The sequence below is a fragment of the Convolutriloba macropyga genome, chromosome 15 (assembly GCF_964194025.1).
Source record: "Convolutriloba macropyga chromosome 15, txConMacr16.3, whole genome shotgun sequence".
Lineage (NCBI taxonomy): Eukaryota > Metazoa > Xenacoelomorpha > Acoela > Convolutidae > Convolutriloba > Convolutriloba macropyga.
Window position 1 is genome coordinate 8,824,520 of NC_134482.1, and position 24,976 is coordinate 8,849,495.

Sequence of the window (24,976 nt, forward strand, 5' to 3'; positions counted from 1 at the left end):
GATAAACGTTATTTGCTTAATATTTGACAAGTTCTTAGTTGCGTCAGAGGGCCGTCCCAGTTCGACAAGGAACAGAGTGTTTTATATACGAATCTCTCATATCGCTATATTTATAGCCGTGTTACATGTAAGACTGCAATATGACGTCTTTTCCCGTTTTATCTGTTGAAACTCTTTAGACGTTTTTGAAACTTCAAAAACCTCATTTAGTACAAATCGTAAATTAAGTTCGAGAAATGTTTTTCTCTATTGAGTATCTACCGACCTTCTGGCTAAACAATGATAGAACCGTGGTAAAGTGGTAGAAATATGAATAGAATTTTAATATCAACCATTTTGCGCAAAAGCTCACAATTTCGAATCATATCAGCTTATTGTCAGAGAATCATGTGATCTTTTCGATTTTGTCTCTGGATCACATAGCCTGATCATATTCGCAGATGGTCGAATCGTCGATCTTTCGGTTCATAGTCGCAAAATGTCAAATAGTCTCGCGGGTAGAAACATAAACGCGTTTTGTCGGATTACTTGGTGGAATTTCGCCTTAATTCGAGATATTTTTTTCGTCTGGATCGTTTTTTGTTCTATTTTGCAAAAGATATTGCTTTCTAGCTAAAGATTAGAAAGTATAAAAAGTACGTTGATTTCGAGTGAACAGTTCCGACATATATGTTGCTCAACCATTTGCGCTCGAACGCCGCTGTGCAAGTCATACAATTACTGTCGAAAGGGACTTTGTACTCTATTGAAAACAGATGACGTCAATAAGGAGGATCTGTCTGCTGATTTGGATGCCGAAATGGTGGAGGATGCAGAATGCGTATATGGTGGTATGGCGCAAACCGATCAGCCGCATTGTAAAGTTAGTGAGAAAATTTTTTCTACCCAGGTTTAGTTGTGCGACCCTAGACTGCTCTGATCAGACCATTTTGGTCACAAACCGGTATTTTGGTGCAACATTAATTACAGGGAAACGGCTGCAGCGCAATTCTGTAAAATGGTCGCACTACGGCCTGATCAGAGGGCAACGACTGGGAAATGGTCTTATCAGAGAGTTTTTGGGTCGCACAACTAAATCTGGGTATAAGAAATAGTTTTATATATCTCAATCAAAATATTCGCAATAAAACGCCCGAGTGAGATGCGGATTGTTATCTTGTATATTCTTGTAAGATTCCCCGGTTGAGGTGCCATCCGGAAGTGACCTCTGATCATCCGATGTCCAATGCGCACGGTGTGTTCCCAGACCATAATTACAGGGTCTGGGTTTTGGTTCCGGATGGGAATGGTCTGATCATAGGTCACTTGCGGATGGGAATGGTCTGATCAGAACCTTACAAGAGGATGCATCGGTTACAAGATTTTCTTAAAGAATCTTACAAGATAAGTGTCATACGGACTGGATATTTATCATTAAAATATCCATTACTGTATTCAGTTCTTGTTTTAGTTTTCTCATTTTCAAGAGCAGTAAATTTAGATCATTTCATTAAATCTTCTTCATCCTTCATTTGCCTTGCAATCATCACTCATTCAGGTTCCAGACAGGAAACTGTCAATTCACGTTTATAAACAAATCTAACTTCCTTTTTTGTGTATGAACAAAATATGATCTCTTTTAGCTTCCTTTAATCTTAAGTTTTATAAATTTCAATTTCGTTTTCTCATTTGCGCTCAAACAATTCAGTTGTAATTAAATCTGGTCAACTGCTTTTCAATTCTAAGCTCAACAAGCAAAGTAGTAATTCGCGTCGCGAATAACTAATTTCAAAGGTGAGATTCTAAATCAATCTGGAAGGTTTGGCAATCGCACAGCAATTGCCCGATTCAAGCAAGCAGTGCTCAATTGTGGCTCAATTGACTTAAAATTCAGCTAATCAGTATAACATGGTTCAGTCAGCTACTGATTCCCGTAAAACTCCCCTGCATATCGACGCCTTCTGGGAGAAAGTAACCATCACACCACCTCTTTCGTGGGAGAAGTGGACACAACAACGGAAATTGGCATTGTTGGCAAAAAAGGGATCCAATTGGAGATTTTTGCCAATGAACCACCCACAACTGTCACATACCCACCTGGAGCTGTGTATGAGGGATCAGTAGAAAATCGCACTCGGGCAACTGAACGCTACAGTTTGACCTGCAATCAACAACTATAGGTGACGTGGCAAAATAGATGTAAAAAGGTTAACGAAATCGGCATTTCACGCGGCGATAAACGTTGGTAGCATTATGATCAAAAGGCAAAAGGGGCAGAGGGTCGAAGGGGCAAAAGGGGCAAACTTCTGAACATAACTTATGACCGTTTTCTTTTCTTCTTCTCGATAATGCAAAAAGAAGAATCAGTGGAGAATTTCTATGGGAGACAAATATAATAGGCAAAAAATTGTAGCTTAGGAGATGAAGAAACAACACGAATTCGAGATACTTTTTTTCTGAATTTGTCGGACTATGATACTCAAAAAAGGTTCTAAAAGAAACAGTGTCACCAACAAAAGCAATCGAAGAAGCTATTCATATGGAGGTGGGAGCTCAAAACCAGCAACAGATCAATCAAACTCCTAATAAAAACGCCCAATTGGTGAACATAGTCAACAACTTTCAGGGCCCTAATCACACGACGAAATACCAACATCAACAGAAAAACTTCACTCGCTGCCCAAATGTCCCACAAAACTACCAATATAATAGCATTTGCTCAAATTGCGGTCAACATTGGAGACATAATCACCGTCAAATATGCTCCGCAAAATGCAAGAAAAGCAATAATTGCGGAATTCTAGGTCCTTTTGCTAAAAAGTGTAGAAAACCAAAGAAACTAAAATCCCAAGCGTCACAGCCTCAACAAACGAATGTCAACTAGATCGACCCAACAACGACAAAAAGTGATGACCAAGAATCTGTCAACTACATAACCAGTTATCATCAACTTTACGATAAAGTATACGACTCCAACTACGACAGTGATTCCGATTACTACGTTGCTGCTATCTTCAGTGATGCACCACATCAACTTGAGCCGCTCAATGCAAACATTCAATACCGAAAAATTACCGCAAACTCGATGATCGACTCCGGTAGTGTGTGTAGCATAATAAAAAAACTCTGGCCAACAAAATTCTACAGAGTAACCCGTCTGCCCGATGGATATCTTCAAAATGTGAGAGGGACATCAAGACATTTTCAAACGAACTGATTTTCAAACATTTTCAAACAAAGTTAGTGGCAAAATTGCAACCACTGTTATCTATAACGACTGGATATGTGAGGACGCATGCCTTAATGTTGTAGAGGATGGCCACAAACTCATTGTCGGAAGGGAGTTTTTCAGTAGTCTTGGCTTGGCGGTGGTGCAACAACAAGCAAAACGGGGTAAATGTGTTAACAAAATTGATAATTCTACAAGCAATGTAAAGCAGTATATTTAGATCATTTCATTAAATCTTCTTCATCCTTCATTTGCCTTGCAATCATCACTCATTCAGGTTCCAGACAGGAAACTGTCAGTTCACGTTTATAAACAAATCTAACTTTCTTTTTTGTGTATGAACAACATATGATCTCTTTTAGCTTCCTTTAATCTTAAGTTGTTTAAATTTCAATTTCGTTCTCTCAGTTGCGCTCAAACAATTCAGTTGTAATTGAATCTGGTCAACTGCTTTTCAAATCTAAGCTCAACAAGCAAAGTAGTAATTCGCATTGCGAATAACTAATTTCAAAGGTGAGATTCTAATTCAATCTGGAAGGTTTGGCAATCGCACAGCAATTGCCCGATTCAAGCAAGCAGTGCTCAATTGTGGCTCAATTGATTTAAAACTCAGCTAATCAGTTTAACATGGTGCAGTCAGCTACTGATTCCCATAAAACTCCTCTGCATATCGACGCCTTCTGGGAGAAAGTATCCATCACACCACCTCTTTCGTGGGAGAAGTGGACACAACAATGGAAATTGGCATTGTTGGCAAAAAAAGGGATCAAATTGGAGATTTTTGTCAATGAACCACCCACGACTGTCACATACCCACCCGGAGCTGTGTATGAGGGATCAGTAGAAAATCGCACTCAGGCAACTGAACGCTACAGTTTGACCTGCAATCAACAACTATAGGTGACGTGGCAAAATAGATCTAAGAAGGTTGACGAAATCGGCATTTGACGCGGCGATAAACCTTGGGAGCATTATGGTCAAAAGGCAAATAGGGCAGAGGGTCGAAGGATTTCAAAAAGCAAACACCCGCATTTCCTCATCGAAAAAAAGTCGAAGAAAGAACTTTGGCGTGTGATGGAGGAATCATTTACAAAACATCTGAACATAACTTATGACCGTTTTCTTTTCTTCTTCTCGATAAAGCAAAAAGAAGAATCAGTGGAGAATTTCTATGGGAGACACATATAATAGGCAAAAAATTGTAGCTGAGGATATGAGGAAACAACATGAATTCGAGATACTTTTTTTCTGAATTTGTTGGACTTTGATACCCAAAAAAGGTTCTCAAAGAAACAGTGTCACCAACAAAAGCAATCGAAGAAGCTACTCATATGGAGGTGGGAGCTCAAAACCAGCAACAGATCAATCAAACTCCTAATAAAAACGCCCAATTGGTGAACATAGTCAACAACTTTCAGGGCCCTAATCACACGACGAAATACCAACATCAACAGAAAAACTTCACTCGCTGCCCAAATGTCCCACAAAACTACCAATATAATAGCATTTGCTCAAATTGCGGTCAACATTGGAGACATAATCACCGTCAAATATGCTCCGCAAAATGCAAGAAAAGCAATAGTTGCGGAATTCTAGGTCATTTTGCTAAAAAGCGTAGAAAACCAAAGAAATTAAAATCCCAAGCGTCACAGCCTCACCAAACGAATGTCAACTAGATCGACCCAACAACGAAAAAAAGTGATGATCAAGAATCTGTCAATTACATAACCAGTTATCATCAACTTTACGATAAAGTATACGACTCCAACTACGACAGTGATTCCGATTACTACGTTGCTGCTATCTCTAGTGATGCACCACATCAACTTGAGCCGCTCAATGCAAACATTCAATACCGGAAAATTACCGCAAACTCGATGATCGACTCCGGTAGTGTGTGTAGCATAATCAAAAAAACTCTGGCCAACAAAATTCTACAGAGTAACCCGTCTGCCCGATGGATACCTTCAAAATGTGAGAGGGACATCAAGACATTTTCAAACGAACTGATTTTCAAACATTTTCAAACAAAGTTAGTGGCAAAATTGCAACCACTGTTGTCTATAACGACTGGATATGTGAGGACGCATGCCGTAGTGTTGTAGAGGATGGCCACAAACTCATTGTCGGAAGGGAGCTTTTCAGTAGTCTTGGCTTGGCGGTGGTGCAACAACAAGCAAAAAGGGGGTAAATGTGTTAACAATATTGATAATTCTACAAGCAATGTAAAGCAGTGTATTTAGATCATTTCATTAAATCTTCTTCATCCTTCATTTGCCTTGCAATCATCACTCATTCAGGTTCCAGACAGGAAACTGTCAATTCACGTTTATAAACAAATCTAACTTCCTTTTTTGTGTATGAACAAAATATGATCTCTTTTAGCTTCCTTTAATCTTAAGTTTTATAAATTTCAATTTAGTTTTCTCATTTGCGCTCAAACAATTCAGTTGTAATTAAATCTGGTCAACTGCTTTTCAATTCTAAGCTCAACAAGCAAAGTAGTAATTCGCGTCGCGAATAACTAATTTCAAAGGTGAGATTCTAAATCAATCTGGAAGGTTTGGCAATCGCACAGCAATTGCCCGATTCAAGCAAGCAGTGCTCAATTGTGGCTCAATTGACTTAAAAATCAGCTAATCAGTATAACATGGTTCAGTCAGCTACTGATTCCCGTAAAACTCCCCTGCATATCGACGCCTTCTGGGAGAAAGTAACCATCACACCACCTCTTTCGTGGGAGAAGTGGACACAACAACGGAAATTGGCATTGTTGGCAAAAAAGGGATCCAATTGGAGATTTTTGCCAATGAACCACCCACAACTGTCACATACCCACCTGGAGCTGTGTATGAGGGATCAGTAGAAAATCGCACTCGGGCAACTGAACGCTACAGTTTGACCTGCAATCAACAACTATAGGTGACGTGGCAAAATAGATGTAAAAAGGTTAACGAAATCGGCATTTCACGCGGCGATAAACGTTGGTAGCATTATGATCAAAAGGCAAAAGGGGCAGAGGGTCGAAGGGGCAAAAGGGGCAAACTTCTGAACATAACTTATGACCGTTTTCTTTTCTTCTTCTCGATAAAGCAAAAAGAAGAATCAGTGGGGAATTTCTCTGGGAGACACATATAATAGGCAAAAAATTGTAGCTTAGGAGATGAGGAAACAACACGAATTCGAGATACTTTTTTTCTGATTTTTTTGGACTTTGATACCCAAAAAAGGTTCCCAAAGAAACAGTGTCACCAACAAAAGCAATCGAAGAAGCTATTCATATGGAGGTGGGAGCTCAAAACCAGCAACAGATCAATCAAACTCCTAATAAAAACGCCCAATTGGTGAACATAGTCAACAACTTTCAGGGCCCTAATCACACGACGAAATACCAACATCAACAGAAAAACTTCACTCGCTGCCCAAATGTCCCACAAAACTACCAATATAATAGCATTTGCTCAAATTGTGGTCAACATTGGAGACAAAATCACCGTCAAATATGCTCCGCAAAATGCAAGAAAAGCAATAATTGCGGAATTCTAGTTCGTTTTGCTAAAAAGCGTAGAAAACCAAAGAAATTAAAATCCCAAGCGTCACAGCCTCAACAAACGAATGTCAACTAGATCGACCCAACAACGACAAAAAGTGATGATCAAGAACCTGTCAACTACATAACCAGTTATCATCAACTTTACGATAAAGTATACGACTCCAACTGCGACAGTGATTCCGATTACTACGCTGCTGCTACCTCTAGTGATGCACCACATCAACTTGAGCCACTCAATGCAAACATTCAATACCGAAAAATTACGGCAAACTCGATGATCGACTCTGGTAGTGTGTGTAGCATAATAAAAAAACTCTGGCCAACAGAATTCTACAGAATAACCCGTCTGCCTGATGGATATCTTCAAAATGTGAGAGGGACATCCAGACATTTTCAAACGAACTGATTTTCAAACATTTTCAAACAAAGTTAGTGGCAAAATTGCAACCACTGTTGTCTATAACGACTGGATATGTGAGGACGCATGCCTTAGTGTCGTAGAGGATGGCCACAAACTCATTGTCGGAAGGGAGTTTTTCAGTAGTCTTGGCTCGGCGGTGGTGCAACAACAAGCAAAAAGGGGGTAAATGTGTTAACAATATTGATAATTCTACAAGCAATGTAAAACAATCTATCGCATCGAAAATTCCCGACCTAGTTCCAAGAATCGGCTTATCAAAGACACTAGACGTTAAATTAAAGTTTCATCAAAAGGTTAAAGCAATCATCAAAAAGGTTGTCGCGTTTCAAATAATCTCAAACCAAGAGTTTGCGTTGAATTCGATCGATTACAAAAAGAAAGACATATCTAAAAGTTATCTAGTTGCGTTGACAAAAATTTCATCTCACGCATAGTAATTACAGTGAGGAAAGACCGATCTATAAAATTAGCCTGAGATTCTGAAGTCCGCAGCCAATCCATTCACAAAATTAAATATCAAATGCCTAACATAGAAACGTAAATAGATTCCACCTCACATTATCTATCTAATACATAAAACGGTCAGCAGGCTTTTTTCAACCATAGGCCTCAAATAAGCACATAGTCAACTATAAGCACATAGACTACAAATACACAAAAACACTGCAAAACCTTGTAACTTCAATATTAATGGAGGCGATTTTTCAGGTACATACAGATTTAAAACTGTATTTTATGGCCACACGGACATGCGAGGTGAATTTCAAAAAGCAATGGACTGCACACTTGTAGGCCTTCATAAAACATATCGTTTTCTAGATGATATCGTAGTAGTTAGTACCGGATCCGAATCTGATCATACCAACTATATCATCAAATGCCTCAAAAATTTAGACGAGGATAATCTGCGCATCAATTTCCAAAAATGTCATTTTGCTGAGACAGAAATCGACTGGCTCGGTTACAAATGTACCCAAACCGGTATATCACTACTAGAAAATAAAACTGCAGCTATTTTAGCAATATCACCAAAAAACACTTGAACATTTAAGATCTTTCCTTGGATCCGTACATTATATAACAAATTCATACCAAATCTAGCTCAACTTTGCCATCCCCTTAGACCAATGTTTAAAAAGTCTATTAATTTCATCTGAACTGAGCCCAACTAAACATTTCAACATTATTTTCGACAAAACAACAAAAAGCACCAAAAATTGCCACTATAATCCAAATTTTGACGTCCGAGCAAAGAGCGACGCCTTTTGTTCTGAATTTGGCGCAGCACCTGAAAAAAATGCTCCTGGAGGGTGGAAACCTATAGCATTTGCTTTACGATGTCTCAATACTACAGAAACCATATACAATGTAAACGAGTTAGAACGATTGGGACTCGTACAGTCAATTGATTACTCAAATACTTCCTCTACGGTAAAGATTTTACAGTAAGTACAGACCATTGAACACTATTGTCAATACGTAAGGAACGTCGCTCAAATAAATCTGAAATAGACAATATTACAGATGGTTTGATTGCCTATTTCCTTAACATTTTGCCAGGGAACACATACCAGGAGCGAAAATGAGTCATGTAGACTACATCTCTAGAAATCCCTTTGCAAAAGCAAAGAAAACTTCATCTTACAATGAGCCTTTTGTGGTGGCATTAATATCCAAAAACCGGAATTCTTTTAAACACCATTTTAAACGAAAGCAATTTGCACAAAGTAAACTAGTATAGCATTCTAAAGTCTAATTCACTCATACCTAAACCGATAAAGCAATTTGCACTGCCAACACCCATTCTCATAGGAGAAAAATTACAAATACAGAATAACTGATTTGCATAGCAATTACCACACTCTAATACATTATTGCCAATTGCATCGCAATTTACACTTCAACATAAGCCTTTTAATCCCAACTTAAAAACGCCAATTGCGTGGAAAATGTCCTCATCACATTCAAACGCACAATTTGCGCTAAATACTCTGCCATTACATAAATCATATTCCATTAACAAGTTTGCTGCAATTATATTTCAAAAGAAACACAGCGAATAACTTGAACAATCCGAACAATTAAGCCCAACAAGCCCAATAATTGAAACCAAATCAATTAACCACCCAAAAATTCTCTAAATTATGCGCGAAACTCAAAAATTCCTTCTAGAAATACACAGCACCCAAAAAAACTTTCCGATAAAAATTAATCTACAATCAATTACTCTGATAATCACTCCATAATTTCTACCTCAAAAATGCCACGAGGAAAAACTGCAAAATATACACCGAATAAAGCCCGAGTAACATTTTCGGACAATTCACCCACTAATACAAAGCCAGGGACCAACTCTTCTAATACGGAGACAACACCCTAAACGAGTGCACTGGACACCGCGGATGATCTAAGGCTCTCGGAAACAATAAGTCACATCTTTTCAGCTAGAAGCCATTAGAATGGACGCCATTCTAAACGAAATAGGGGACTGCGTGATCAGGAATGACGAAGAGAGGCTCAAGGACATCAGTCCCTCCATACCTTTATATTGGCGCGGTATGGGTATCAAACACGGGTGTTTATGCGTAAACGAACAAATAGTCGTTCAGGATAGCCTTAAATTGGTAGCTTTTATGGATGCCGTGACAGAAGACATCCATTCCACCCATCCAGGGAGCTTTGCTATGCTTTCTCTGGCTCAAAAATTTGTGGTGGCCATGTATTCATCACGACAAGCTAGCTAAAGCTAGTGAGTGCAAAGCTTGTACGGAAATCGGTAAGAACTTAAAACCAGTGATTCCGCATAGCAAATGGTCACCATTACCTAATTGCATTGAATCGAATGACGAACTCCAAATGGACTTTTTCAGACCTAATATTAACGAAAAAGGAATAGAACAATATTTCTGAACAGGCATTTATCGCTACTCAAAATAGCCCACTTTAGAAATAGTAAATAACGCGTCCAGTCCAAATGTAATTAGATTCCTAAATACATACATATATAATAACTGAGTACCTAGAAAAATTAGATTAGACCAAGTTAAATGTTTAGCAGGCAAAACGTTTGAAGACTTCTGTTTAGAAAAAATTTTGAGCCAATATATGCCCCCGCACATTGAGCAATAGGCTTCGTTGAACGTCTCCCTCAAACTATTAAACGACAATTATCATGCATGAAGCACATTTGTATAAAAAATTCAATTTACAACATGCAATAGATGCAATCATTCAAAAGCTGCGAATAACTAAACAAAAAACAAGGAATATAACACCAATTGAAGCACATTTTTGCAGACTATTCAAAACTCCAGCATCTAATCTAATATTACAACAAAATCAAATAGCGAAAACCCAAATTATAACATAAAACTAAAAATTATTTAGACGAAGATACAATACCAGGCCGATCGTACCTCAGAGATGAGCAGTGGGCCGATACCGGGATCTGCTCCGGCGGCGAGATAAAAGAAATCGTTTGCGCTGCAAATGCCCGTGCTCATGAGAAGCAACAGAAAATGAAGGACTAGGAGAACAGATTAATGTGGTCTGAAGGTATTTCTAGACCTATGCCACGAAGTGAAAGGAGCGTACAGGTCAAGATCGCCCAAAAAATGCACACCGCATATCTACAAATGAAGGCCCTAGACGTGCTCTAGGAAGTTTTGGCGCGAAGATGACAGTTGGAGAGGTCAGCCCAACACCCAGCATAATGAAAGAGCCGAATAAGCCTGAAGTACGAGTACGTAACTCTGATATCGCTAAATTTGGAACGAAAAACGAGCGAAAAACAGAATTAGCACACAACGAGAACAATTGGACAACCAAAAACAGCGAGAAAACTTTGGAGTAAAAGATCCAGAATCACAAGACGCATTTTTTGAGAAAAGATCTTGGTAGCAAAAAGATCAAGTGATCAAGGGAGCAGTCTGATGACGTCAGCGTCATATCATCAGGCCGATAATGTATCTCAAACTCAAGTAATGTGGCAAGAACTTTAAAAAAGTGAACCCCCCCAAAAACTCACAAGCACGAGGCATTTAAAAACCTACCAGATTTAACCCAAATTCTACACTCCAGTCCTGCCCAACCAATCGCAACTCCGCCGGCACAACCATCGTCGCCAGGCCCATCCGTGTCGCAATTAAAACCAATAATCAAAAAAGAAAAGCGATCAATTCAAGTTAGCGATGCGTTTGATTCGGACACATCTTCAATTAGGCGAAGCAAAAGCCAGCTCAAGAAACAAAAGAAATAACCGAGAGAGCAGACACAGAGCGTAATCCAGGAAATACAGGATACGCAAGGTTATTCGACCGAACTTCCTGTATCCGATAAACCAATTTTAGGCACGGTTTCCCCATGAAACCCTAACGAGCGTTGGACATATGATCCAAACCCAAATCTCCAACTAAGAGAGATGACTGTTATTGAAGGTTAGCAAAATCTGATAATTCTGATTAAAATTATCTCAAAGTACATAAAACTTCAAATAATCAATTAATATATTAATATTTTTTGATTTTTAACGGATAAAAAAATTATAATTTTCTGATTTTATTCTATTATTCTTTACTATTTCTTCAACAGAGGGAAATGTCATACGGACTGGTATTTAAAATACTGTCATTAAAATATTCATGACCGTATTTAGATCTTGTTTTAGTTTTCCCATTTTCAAAGGCAATTTATTTATTTCATTTCTTTAAATTTTTTTCATTATTCATTTGACTTGAAAGCATCATTTGTTCAGGTTCCAGACAGGAGATTATCCATTCACGTGTATAAACAAATCTAACTTCCTTTCTTGTGTATGAATAACATATGATCTCTTTTAACTTCCTTTAATCATAATTCGTTTAAATTTTAAATTTTTTCTCTCATATGCGCTCAACCAATTCAATTGTAATTAAAATTAGTCAACCGTTTTTCAAATCTATGCTCAACAAGCAAAGTAGTCATTCGCGTCGCGAATAACCAATTTCAAAAGTGAGATTCTAAATCAATCTGGAGGGTTTGGCAATCGAACCGCAATTGCCCGACTCATGCAAGCAGAGGTCAATTTTGGCTCAACTGACTAATTACTCTGCTAAACAATATAACAATAAGCATTTGTCTTACAAGATTTCTATGAGGTAAACATTTGTCTTACAAAACTTTTACAAGTTTAAATCAAGTCTTACAACAGATTCGCAAGCCAACCAATGGTTTTGCAGAAAAACAGGGCTTAAAAAATTTGGAGATGATTGTCATTACGAAAAACATGTAAAAGTTTTTCAATAGTAAACTTAGAAGTCAGTAAATATCTTTTTGGAAAAATACATTAATACCCGGCAGTATTTGGAAGGTAAGAATAGAGGTACTTTTTCTGTTTCTCAGTCTGAATGTTATTGGAAAACATCTATTTAAGGACTACTAATTCAGCAACTTGTTTTTCTAAAAAGTAAAATAGAAATTTGAAAAAAATGAAATATAAGGTATAATGATTTATTTTATGCTTTGAGAAGCTTCAGCTTTTGGCAGTAAATTAAAATAAAAAGTAAGAATTTTGTACTGAGGCAGTAAAATTTGAGTTTGCTAAAATGAAAAGCAATTTTCAAATAAATTTTGTTCAAATAATTACTCAAATATACGCAACCTTTTCAAAGTTTCCAATGCATTAAATGAAGAACAGGATGCACAGAAGAACCAATGAGGGTGCAACTCAACCGGAACAAGCGTGCAAGAATATACAAAATAGCCATTTATCTAATAAGATCTTACTAGATAACCACCTTTTGTAAGAATTTTGTTAGAACTTATGACATAACATTCTATTTATAAGACTCTTGCGAGATCTTACAGGATAGCCGTTCACTCTCGCCCAGGGCGTCAACACTTGAACAAACTTGAAAGATCGTGGTAGTAATGTGTATATGGGTACCTCCGCAACATAGAGCCGCGATACGGTACCCATATACACATTACTCTAATTCACTTTATATATCCACTACGCTATTTTCACTTCTTTTATATTTTAATTCTATCAATTCTTGTCTCACTTAGTGCAAACCACTAGTACAGAGTTAAGCTCGTAATCAACCGTTATCAGACGGATAGTTCGGGTTCTATCCCCACTGACTCCAGTGGACGTCCCCAGATACTAGTATAAAACTAATCAGTGAAACTGCTTCGCAGATGAGACCGTGTAAAAAGCACGTAAAACCAACTTGCGAAAAAGTTGAACTAAAAAAACCAGCTTAACTCTTTTATAATTTTTTTTTAAATTTTGCTATCATTTTTTAAAAATTAATTATCTGAGAAGCAGCTTCACTGGTAAAACCTAAATTCACCATTACTATCTCTAATACCTTTATCATCAAATGGATCAATAGGTATTTCTTATTGTTCTTTAGTTTCTAAATGATGTTTGTTACTATCAATAGTATAATTAGTTACATATTTACTGACACCAACATATATAGCATTTTTATAATCTTCCAAATTAATTTGGTTTTTAATAGTAGCCTTAGTTATACCTTTTAACTTTTTCTCTTTTTCTCTTTTAACAGTATTGTAACAAAATGCTTTAGCTTTAAGAAAACAAGCTTCCATAATAGTATCATTAGGTATTTCATCTTTCATCTTTCCCAACTGATTATTATGTAAAATATCTTTTATCTTATCCATTTCCTTTTCTATAGTACTATCTAATGGAATATTTATGTTTATAAATATACTATCTGTATCTGTGTATTGATAACTACAATCTAACTCTTTCTCAAAGTAATCATATATAGCTTTATACATAAACAGTTTAGCTTTTTCTAATATAACAAATCCAATATAATTAAACTTATCTAATTTAACATTACCTCTCGTTTTATGTACGGCTACTAAATCATCATCAAACTCGACAGAATATTTGAAACCAATATTTTCTACTAATTTAATATATCTATCTATATCATTAACTAACTCTACATCTTGTCTATTATATACATTCTCTATTGTTTTTCCATAGAAGGCATTATTCATTAACTTAAAGAATACATCCCCAAATTTATCACACTTAGCTTTAGCTTCTTTTCTTTTCTGAATATTAAACTCAATATAAGGCTTTAACCACTCACTCTTACTATACTCTAGCTTTTGCTTAATTGTAATATCTTCCAACTTCAAATCACTAGCTAAATACCAATCTAACATCTCACCATCAATTACATAATCGTTTTTATCCGTTAACTTCAACATTAACTTCTCATTGGGTTTATATCCTTTCTTTTTATTTTCATTTTGATAGTCTGTAAACTGATTAATGTTAGCTTTTGTCTTTTCAGGAAAGAATGGATATTTCTTTGTTTTCTGTTTCAACTCATCATTATACTTTATATCAATGGTATAGATACATCCAGTATTAGAGCTAGATCTAGTATATACTGTATCTGCTAAGCCAGTTTCTGGATCTTCACATGCTTTGATCTCACCAGTAGGTAAAGCTTGAACCATAGCAGAAGCATATAATGAGTTGAAGTCTAAAAACTTTAAATAATTCTCTTTACCAGCATACTCAGGATCTATCTGTTTATTCATACATTTTACTTGACAATCACCTAATACTGAAGCTAACCCACCTCTAATACCATGTTGTTTTGTATCATAAATATTAACTGTATTTTCTTTATAATACTTAAGTCTAACATTAGTATATTTCAACCCACACAACCAGGTTAACCCAGGAGTAGAATATGTGTAACATGGATCTATTTCATAATATTCTAAACAGATAGCTCTAAATTTCTCAAATACATCAAATGATAACAATACATCTGTTTTAAGATACGACATCATATAATCCTTTATTGTCTCACATTTAGTATCTTTCCAACAATCAATTGCTTGCTTATATTCTTTATCTGTAAAACCACTTTGTTTCAACTTAGAATAGATTGCTTCCTTGGGTGGTAAAGTTGTTTCATGTAGTTTATCTATACTATCAAACCATTCATATGGGAATATACCTTTACGTCTTTCTAAGCCACATTTATTTAATGTTATACATTCTTCATTACTCAATGTTTTACTTATAGCATCTAAGCTAAGTGGATGGAAGAACCTAAACATATCTAATGCTTTAGAATAACCCATATCAATACTAATATAATTCTCATCAGTTTTAAATAATACTTTTAGTCTAACTTTCTTTGCTAGTTTAGTTATAAATAGATGATTATCATAATTAGAAGAATTGAATGCATACATTGGTACAAAAATATTCTTAGCTTGGAGGTTACATTTGTTGTGAGCATAACCTCTGAATTTAACATTTAGATTATCATGATTTCTAACGATGTCTTCACCCAAGTTCTCATTACAATAATAACATCTACTATATAATGGAGTAATAGTCTCTTCTTTGAATGGAATTTTTATACTAATTATGTCTTTAAAAAATTTATTATATTAATCTACCCTTTCTACAAACCAATCAACTACTTTATCACCACAGTTACATTCATACTTATCTTCTAATATATCATGATAGTCACTTTTTATATTTAAACCACAAGCAATAGGAATGTGTTTACCATCTTTTATTATACATTCAAAATCATAATACATAGCAAATGGTACTCTGTTTTTATAATGGAACTTATCAAACTTTAAGTAATCATCTTTATGGAATGTTCTTCTACCTATATGTTTCTGTGTATTACATAAATCCAAATGTTTATTTGATGCAACTCCTGTTCTAAATGATACACAACATTTTAGACATCGATAACATATATGTTTAGATGATTTTCTTAGTGAGAATGATACATTTTTACATGGGAAGTAATGATTACCCCAGTATAATATATTACATCCTTTAGGATCGTTATGATTAATTAATACAGGGGTAATAGTTTTATTTTTATTTAGATTAAACACATTGAATAATATTTTATCTTTATTTAGCTCTTGTATTTTCTTTAAGTGATAATAATCATATGGGGGTGTAACTCCTATTGGTAATTTTATCTCATTAATATATTCTGGTTTATTATAATTACTAACTATACTGGGATTATGTGGCGCAGGATGTAGATAAGCAGTTAGACACCATAGTAAGCACTTATTATCACTATTATGTATATTAAGTATATATCTAGATGTGAATGGTAACTCAATATCACATCCGCCACTAGGATAAAACCTATGTATATACATTGTCCTTTTAACAAATCGTTGCATGCTCCATTCAGATTGATTCATTTCCGGTTCCTGCATTCTTGTCTCTAGTTCCCCATTCAATAAATCCAAGTCATGTGCACCATTATATTGCCTAGTCATTAACCTAAAGGTGAATTCGTTTTCTTCGATGTTATCATCTGTAGGTTTTGTATACTTAACTACATCAAAGGTATTAAACTTAATATGGGGATGTATGTTATGCAATGACTCCAGTATATTTAAGAATATAGGATCTTCATAATTACTACTAGTTATTATTATTTGATTATGCTTCATGTTATGATCTAATCCCAACTCACTAACTTTATCTCTCCACTTCTTATCAACAAGTTTTTTCTGTTTAACATTTTCTTTATGTTCTTTTGATTCATTGTGTTCATTTTTACTGTTATATCTAGTATTACATATATTGCAATATCCTTCAGTTATATTCTTATCTATATCCTTATCCTTATCCTTATCCTTTCCCTCTACATTATCTAGTTGCATCTTTATTTTTAAATGTTGGTCAACACTATATTGACTCAGACTTGTCTAACATATCACACAATCAAACTTACTTCCATTCCTTACTATTTCCCCAGTAACCAATCTCTCATTATTCCTATGTTTTAATGTTGTTACATGTTTATTATAAGCAGTATTATTATTAAGATACATATCACAACTATCACAAAACTTTATTCCTTCTCCTATATTGGTGTAACCACTTCGTGTATACTGTTCATCCAATTTTTGTTCTATATCTTCATTAGTAACTTTTATTCCATCCTCATTAGCACTCTCAATAATTTTATTTCTATTATACATTCGCTCATTTTTTTTATGTTTAAGTGATTGAATGTGCCTGTTATAATTCTTTCGAGTCATCTCTTCATCACATTCTTCACATCTAACCCTATTTGTTTTAGGCTTTTGAACATAGACAAAATCATCAAATGAGTCTAAATCTGAGTCCTTATCTTTATCAGAATCTACATCTTTATCAGAATCTACATCTTTATCTTTATCCTTATCCTTATCATAACCACTTCGTGGATCTAAATCTGAATAATAATTTGCTTCTGCCATTCGCAATGACTCACGCATATCTTCTTCTCTTTGTTTTAATATTGCATCCTGTTTATCATACGACTCCTTTATTTCTTCATTTACACGATTAAACCTTCTGATTGATTCTAAAGATTTTTCTAATTCTATCTTTTGTCTTTCCTTATCAGTGAAACTGCTTCGCAGATCTACTGGTTTATTTTCATTTTTCAACATTTGGACCGCCATACTAGAAGCACTAGATTGGACTTGTCCATGGGATTGAGCTTGTCCATGGGATTGAGCTTGTCCATGAGATTGGACTTGTCCACTTCCAAATTGGACTTGTCCATGAGATTGAGGTCGCTCACTTCCAGATTGGACTTGTCCATGAGATTGAGCTCGCTCACTCGTGGAATGAATGTAACCGGTAAAATCTTGTTGATTCATTTTTATATGCCAAATTTTGAAATAAAATTATTTATATAGCTTTTCAATTCTATAAAAATGATTAGTACCAAATGTGACAAATGTAAAAATAAGGCTTGGTGTTGGAGTTGTGATAAATGTCAAAGTAAACCATTCCAATGTTTCATATGTAATGAAATCATAACATATAGAGAAAAACATAATCATATGGTTGTTCTTTTTAATGATCCCAATCAATATTTAGTACGCAGAATGTGTAAAGTAAATAAACACATCTCTCAGTATAGATTTAAACATTTCTATTGTAGGCTATGCATATATCTCCATAGATATAGGTTTCATCATACAAAACAAAGATTCTTAGCACATGCAAAGAAATATAATATCTGCGAAGTGGTTTCACCAATCAGCGAAGCTGGTTTCCAAATCAGCGAAGCAGTTTCACTGATCCACAAAGGTGGTTCCCAGATTGAAGTAAAGCAATAACCAATTATATTAAGTTTATTAAAGAATTAACAATTAATGATGATAGAAAGAATTAAAAATTAATGATGATGTTTGTGATAATTTTTTTAATAAAAATGACTAAACTAGAAACACTTAAAATTAAAATTTTAAAACAATATAGAAACACAATAAAATTAAACAATCTAGAAAAACAAAACAGAAAGAATAGATTAGAAGATAAATTAAAACAACAAGAATTTTATGGTGAAATAGAAGAGTTATTTGATCCCCTAACCAAAACTATCAGTGAAACTGCTTCGCAGATAAACGCAAACAATGAACAGAATCTAGCATTAAGTGATCAAACATTAAGAGCAACAGATTGGCAAAATCAAGAGTTATATAAACAAACTAAGATGATTGGTGAAACTGCTTCGAAGATTGAGCAAGCTGGTTCCCAGTTTAATGAAACTGCTTCCAAGATGGGTGAAACTACTTCGCAGATTGGTGAAACGTTAAAGGGGACCATAAAGCAAACTCAAGATATAGCACCAGTTTATGTTGATACAAAGACAGCCAAACTTATTCATGACATGGGGGCGCAAACTAATCCTCAATTAAAATTAGAACTCGTAGACTTACCTAGTAGGAGATATAAAATGAATGGTGTTGATATAACTCTAGAGCAGGGTGCATTTTTAGTTAGGGATAAAGTATATGAGTTTTCAGAAGGATTTACTGATTTTCTTACTAAATCATATGTAACATATGATGATAAGGTTGAGGAAGCTGAAATTAAAATTAAAAGGTTTTTAAAGGATATTAGATATGATTTAGGAAAAGGGGATAAGAAAAGCGCTAGATATAGAACAATAAAACGTATAATGGAGATAAGAGATGATATATTTGGCAGATGATTAAATGACAACCCAAAAAATTTAGTAGAAAGACTAGAATTATTAATACTAGAAACAAAAGCTGGTCATGATGGGTTATATGATGAAATGCTAGATATATCTAAGCAACTATTATCTATGAATATTATTAATCAAGAGCAACTAGATAATTTTGTTTTTAACTATGGTAAATAAATACTGATAGAAAAACAACAACAACTAGCTAAAGAAGTATTCAGTCCTCAAATAAAAAAGTTTAGAAGACAAAGAATAATACCATTATATAAAGATGAAACATGGTCAGCTGATTTAATTGATAAGTCATCTCTAAGTAAATACAATAATAATTATAAGTTTATATTAACAGTTATAGATATATTCACAAAATATGCATGGGCTATTCCTTTAAAGAATAAATCTGGTTTATCTATAACTAATGGTTTGAAAATAGTTTTAAGTGAACATCCACAAGGTGGCTCTGAACCTAGAAAACCAGAAAAGTTATGGGTAGATAGAGGTAGCGAGTTTTACAATAAAACTTTTAAATCTTTACTTAAAGAATATGGAACCCGCAAAACCGCTTCAGGGATAGAGCTATATTCTACTTATAGTGATTTAAAGGCTGTACACACAGAGAGATTCAATAGAACATTATTACACATAATAAATAAACCTATGTTCATCAATGGCGATGGTAATTGGGTAAATATATTAAATGATGCTGCTGTAACATATAACAATAACTTTCACTCAACAATTAATATGACACCAGTTGATGCTTCTAATAATCCTGATAAAATTAAATACACTTTTAGTTTTAAGAATATTAAACCTAAACTTAACGTTGGTGATTATGTTAGAAATGTAGATAAATGTAATATCTTCTCTAAAGGTTACACTTCTAATTGGAATAGAGAATTGTTTAAAGTTAATGAAGTTCTAAAAACACATCCACCAACATATAAAATAGAAGATATTAATGGAGAGATAATAGAAGGCAAATATTATGAACAGGAACTATTGAAATCCGAGTTTGATTTTGAATCTAATAATAAAGTTTTAGAATCATTAAGTATGTTTCTTAAAATAAATAATGACAAGAAATAGATTCAATCAAGCTAAGCATAAATCAACATTAACATCAACAAACAACATAACACTAAGTAAGGCTCGTGGGTTATTCCTAGAAGATAATGATGATATTGATATGAAGGATACCTATAAAATTACAAATGTTCATCCTCCTAGAGATGAAAAGGATGTTGTTAATACAGAGTTTTGTGACAATAACTTATTACCCTTTTCCAATAAAATAGGCATTTTAAGTAAAAACATAACTGAACTAAGAAAAGGTGAGTTTGATAAAGTTACAACTAAAACATTACAACTAAATGAAACACAAGTTAATGAAGAACTAATTAATGAGTTTATTGAATCAACAAATGAAGTCTCAAATACTGTTAAGTTTTGTAATAAAATTGCTGCAGATACTATCTCTAAATATAATCAATTAAAGAAAGAAGTTGATAATAATAAGTTTAATCAGAATATCACTAACATACAACTAGATGAAATGTTTACTAACGGTCTGAGAGAAATGAAAGAATACAATAAGTCTCTTAGAGGTGTTATAGTACAATATATAATTGCTATACTTTTACAAAGTAAGTTACTTGATAATAAAGAGAAAGACAGACTTGAGATGCATTATAGTTTTAATCAAGAAGATATAATGAAAGAAATAGAAAGAATTTTTTACTAATGAAAATAGGCAAAGCAATGGCCAATCCAACAGCACCGAGTGAGAGATTACTATATCCAGATTTGTCATCAGTATCAGAAAGATTGATAAACGAAAAGATTCAAGCTAAAAATAAATTTAACAACAATATCAACATTATAAAATATATTAGAAATTATTATGAAACTGAAACTAATAACTATAATAAGAAGTTAAGGAGATATAAGAATTATATTAACATAGCTGAGGTAACAGAAATAGTATTATCATCTATAGCAACAACTGCAACAACAACATCAGTTTCATTAACATGTATAGGATTACCTTATTCTATACCAACAGCTTTTGCTACAGCAACTGTTTGTGGTTCATTATCAAAAACAATTAATACTAAAATTAGAAATAAAATTATAAAGTATTCACAAATGTATATTTTAAGTAAACAGTTTAGTGATAAGTTTAATAAACTATATACTAAATCAATGAATGATAATAAAATAGATAATGATGAGTATAATGAATTTGTTAAGTTATATGAGGATTATAAGAAGAATAAGAAAAACAAGTTGAGTATTTTTTTAGATTAAAGATATTAGTGCTTAGTAATAGCAATGTTTTTAGTAATAATAATATTAGTATTAATAATTATCGATAAATATATAATCATAATCATAAATATAATATAATCATAATCATAAACATAAATATAAACATAATTATAATCAAATAATTATCTTTTCTTTGTACCTAAGTATAACCCTCTACCTTTCTGTACTACTTTTATGCCTTCACCAGTAGTTGCAAACTTAATTAAATCGGGTGTGGCTGATAAAGCAGCTCTAGGGTTTCTAGATGCAGCTGCACTTCCTATTTTACTTGCTATTTCTAATGCTCTTACTGGATTATTAGCAACTTTCTTTCCAAAATTAACCGTAGCTTTACCAACACTTTTAAAGAAATTTTAAGTCCTTCTGCTTCTATTGTTGCATCAGATACTGTCATTGATTTATTCCTTCTACATAAAACACAATTATCTTTTAACATCTTAGTTCCTTTTGAAGTAATAGCTCCTCTTATATTAACAGTACCACTATAATGGCTACCTCTAATACAATATGAATTAGTTTTGAACTTATTGAAAAGAATCATTTCTATATATAAAAAATAATGGAAGTTAAAAAGTATAATCCCTTTGTTGTTATTAAGCCTAAGCCTAAGATTAAGCCCAAGCCCAAGATTAAGCTTGAAGCTAGAGGCTTGGCTCTAGAGAATAAAAAGAAATTAGACATTATTTATGCTAAAAGTTTTGTTAATACTAATAGGAAATAGTTAGGTATTAACAAGAGTAACAATTAGAGCTGACTAGCTATAAATATAAGTATAAGTATATGGTTATGTATAAGTATAAGTATATAATTATAACAATAACTATATTATACTATAATTATATTTATTGCTAGAGTTATATCTAAAATTATAATTGTCGCTAGAGTTATATCTAAAATTATAAATATCGCTAGAGTTATATCTATGACTTAAATTATATCTATGACTTAAATTATATCTTTGGCTTAAATTGTATCTATGATATTATGTCCACCATCTTATTACCATCACTATTTGCACTAATAACCTTTCTAGTTAATACTAATGCAAGACATATAACATCTGCAACTTCAGCTCTAAATTTAAAATTAAGTTGTATTGGTTGTGGACCTATATGATCTCTTTGATATCTAGTATCGAATACATATATTCTATAATTACTTTTGAATGTTCTATGATTTATATATGGTTTTATATTATGTGGTAGCCCATTATAATCTTTATTAAAGCTAACAATCTCTCTAAAAGCCCCATTATAATTATTGCTTCCATAAGTAATATTCATTCTATCCTCGGGATAAAACTCACTACCAATCTTACAATAACATTCAGTAACATTCATAACATAAAATGTACTTGCATCATGAGTTTGCTCATTAAAATTATTATTTTCAAAACCAACTATTATATATTGTGGTCTTTCCATCCCACTTTCCATACCTAGATCAAAAAAGAAGTTAGTAGCATTGGGAACATTCTTATAAAATGTCTTTCTTTCATAATAACTAAAGTCTACATTATTCTCTTTATTTAATCCTTTCTGCACAATAATTCTATCATCATTACTAGGATCAATACTAGGTCCACACCATGATATATCTCTAATTTCTATATTACCATCATTAGCAACTGCACCAGGATTAGCATTAACTCTATATAGAGCTCAATCATTACTATTTTTTTAATATTAGTTTAAATCCTAAACCATATATAATCTTTTCTGAATCATTTACGATATCAAATAGATCTCTCATCTTAAACATCATATACATATGTCCTCGTTGTGCAGCAATATGGTCACCTTTAAGTTGACTATCTCTATTGCCCTGATTTCTAACGAAACCACTCTCATATTCATCATCAGTACTAGGTAATAACTTATACATCAATAGATTAGGATGACAATGATCTATATATTCAATAGTCCTACCACCACTAGTTTCAAGCTTAATTGAACTAAACAATGCCATCATACCATAATTAACTAATCTAATATTAGCATCATTAGCAAATACACCACCAGCGTCATCTGATACAACAAACTCTATCTCTAGATATGAATCACGCAAATTTAAGTGATTCTCTTCTCTATTGAGTATGATATTAATATTGGTATTAACCGTATTCATTGTTGCCAGATTATTTGGTTTATACTTTATGATCTTACCTTTGTGTATATCATTATTGTAACCATAAGTTGTATCTAATTTAAAATCCATTTTTATTGGATAAAAAATGACAGACAACTTGATTCTATATGAACTACAAAATATACACGAAGCTTTAACAAAAACTAAAGAAGAGCATACACTTAACTTTAGAATGATAAAACCAACAGAAAAGGTTAACTTTAGTGAACCTATACTTAATACAACAAAATTAGGTTTAATTAGATTATCTGTTTATAATTCGGTGTTTAATGTGAATAGGAGAAATAATCAATTCTGATATGCTAGTACTGTTATAGAAGATGATGAAGCTTTACCTCGTTCTCTTAGCTCTGACCCTAACCTTAACCCTATCTCTAGCTCAAGCCCAAACATTACATCTATACTTAATTATAATTATAAAGGAATCCCATTGCTATATTCAACTATTACACCGGGAGCATATGAGTTAACTGATATAGCAGAATTAATAAAAGAAGAAACTGATGGTAATGTTATAATAGAACCTGATAAAAATACGATGAAATGTTTAACGGAAATAAAACAAGGAGCACTCAGCTTTGATGTAGAAAACTCACTAGCCTCATTACTAGGATTTAGAAAAATAATTTATAAAAAAGGTAGATTTATGTCTCAGAAAGATTTTGATATTATGGGTTTTGGTACTATTAACATTCATTGTAATGTGATATCTGGAGCTAAAGATAATGGTAAAGATACAGACATACTATATACTTTTAATCTAACTGAACCACCAGTTTACTTGATAAATATTATACCAACTAATATCTTGTATCAAAATGTAACTAAAGATAGAATAGAATATATAGAATTTCATATTAAAGATGAGCATGGAAGATCTATAGACTTTAATGGTGATGTATTAAGTTTTACTTTACATTTGATTTAGACTTATACTTATACTTACACTTAGACTTATCTGTGAACGAGCTCTGCTCGTGGTAAGCCAAGCAGGTTCCCTGATACTTATACTTATACTTATTTGCGAAGCAGGTTCCCGATACTTATACTTATACTTATACTTATGCTTATACTTATACTTAGACTTGTACTTAGACTTACACTTATCTGCGAAGCAGGTTCCCGATACTTATACTTATACTTATACTTATACTTATACTTATACTTATATTTATACTTATACTTATACTTATACTTATACTTATACTTATACTTATACTTATACTTATACTTATACTTAGACTTGTACTTAGACTTACACTTATCTGCGAAGCAGGTTC

General features: G+C 33.5%; 1 protein-coding gene across 1 annotated transcript in view; it reads left to right on the plus strand.

The window, feature by feature from the left end:
- Window positions 1-802: 802 nt before the first annotated feature.
- LOC142354035 (uncharacterized) overlaps window positions 803-24,976 on the plus strand; it is a 70,905-nt gene continuing 46,731 nt past the window's right edge. Inside the window, exon 1 of the mRNA XM_075406298.1 lies at window positions 803-862. Coding sequence (XP_075262413.1) covers window positions 833-862 — 30 coding nt within the window. The 5' untranslated portion in view covers window positions 803-832. The remainder of the gene's footprint in view (window positions 863-24,976) is intronic.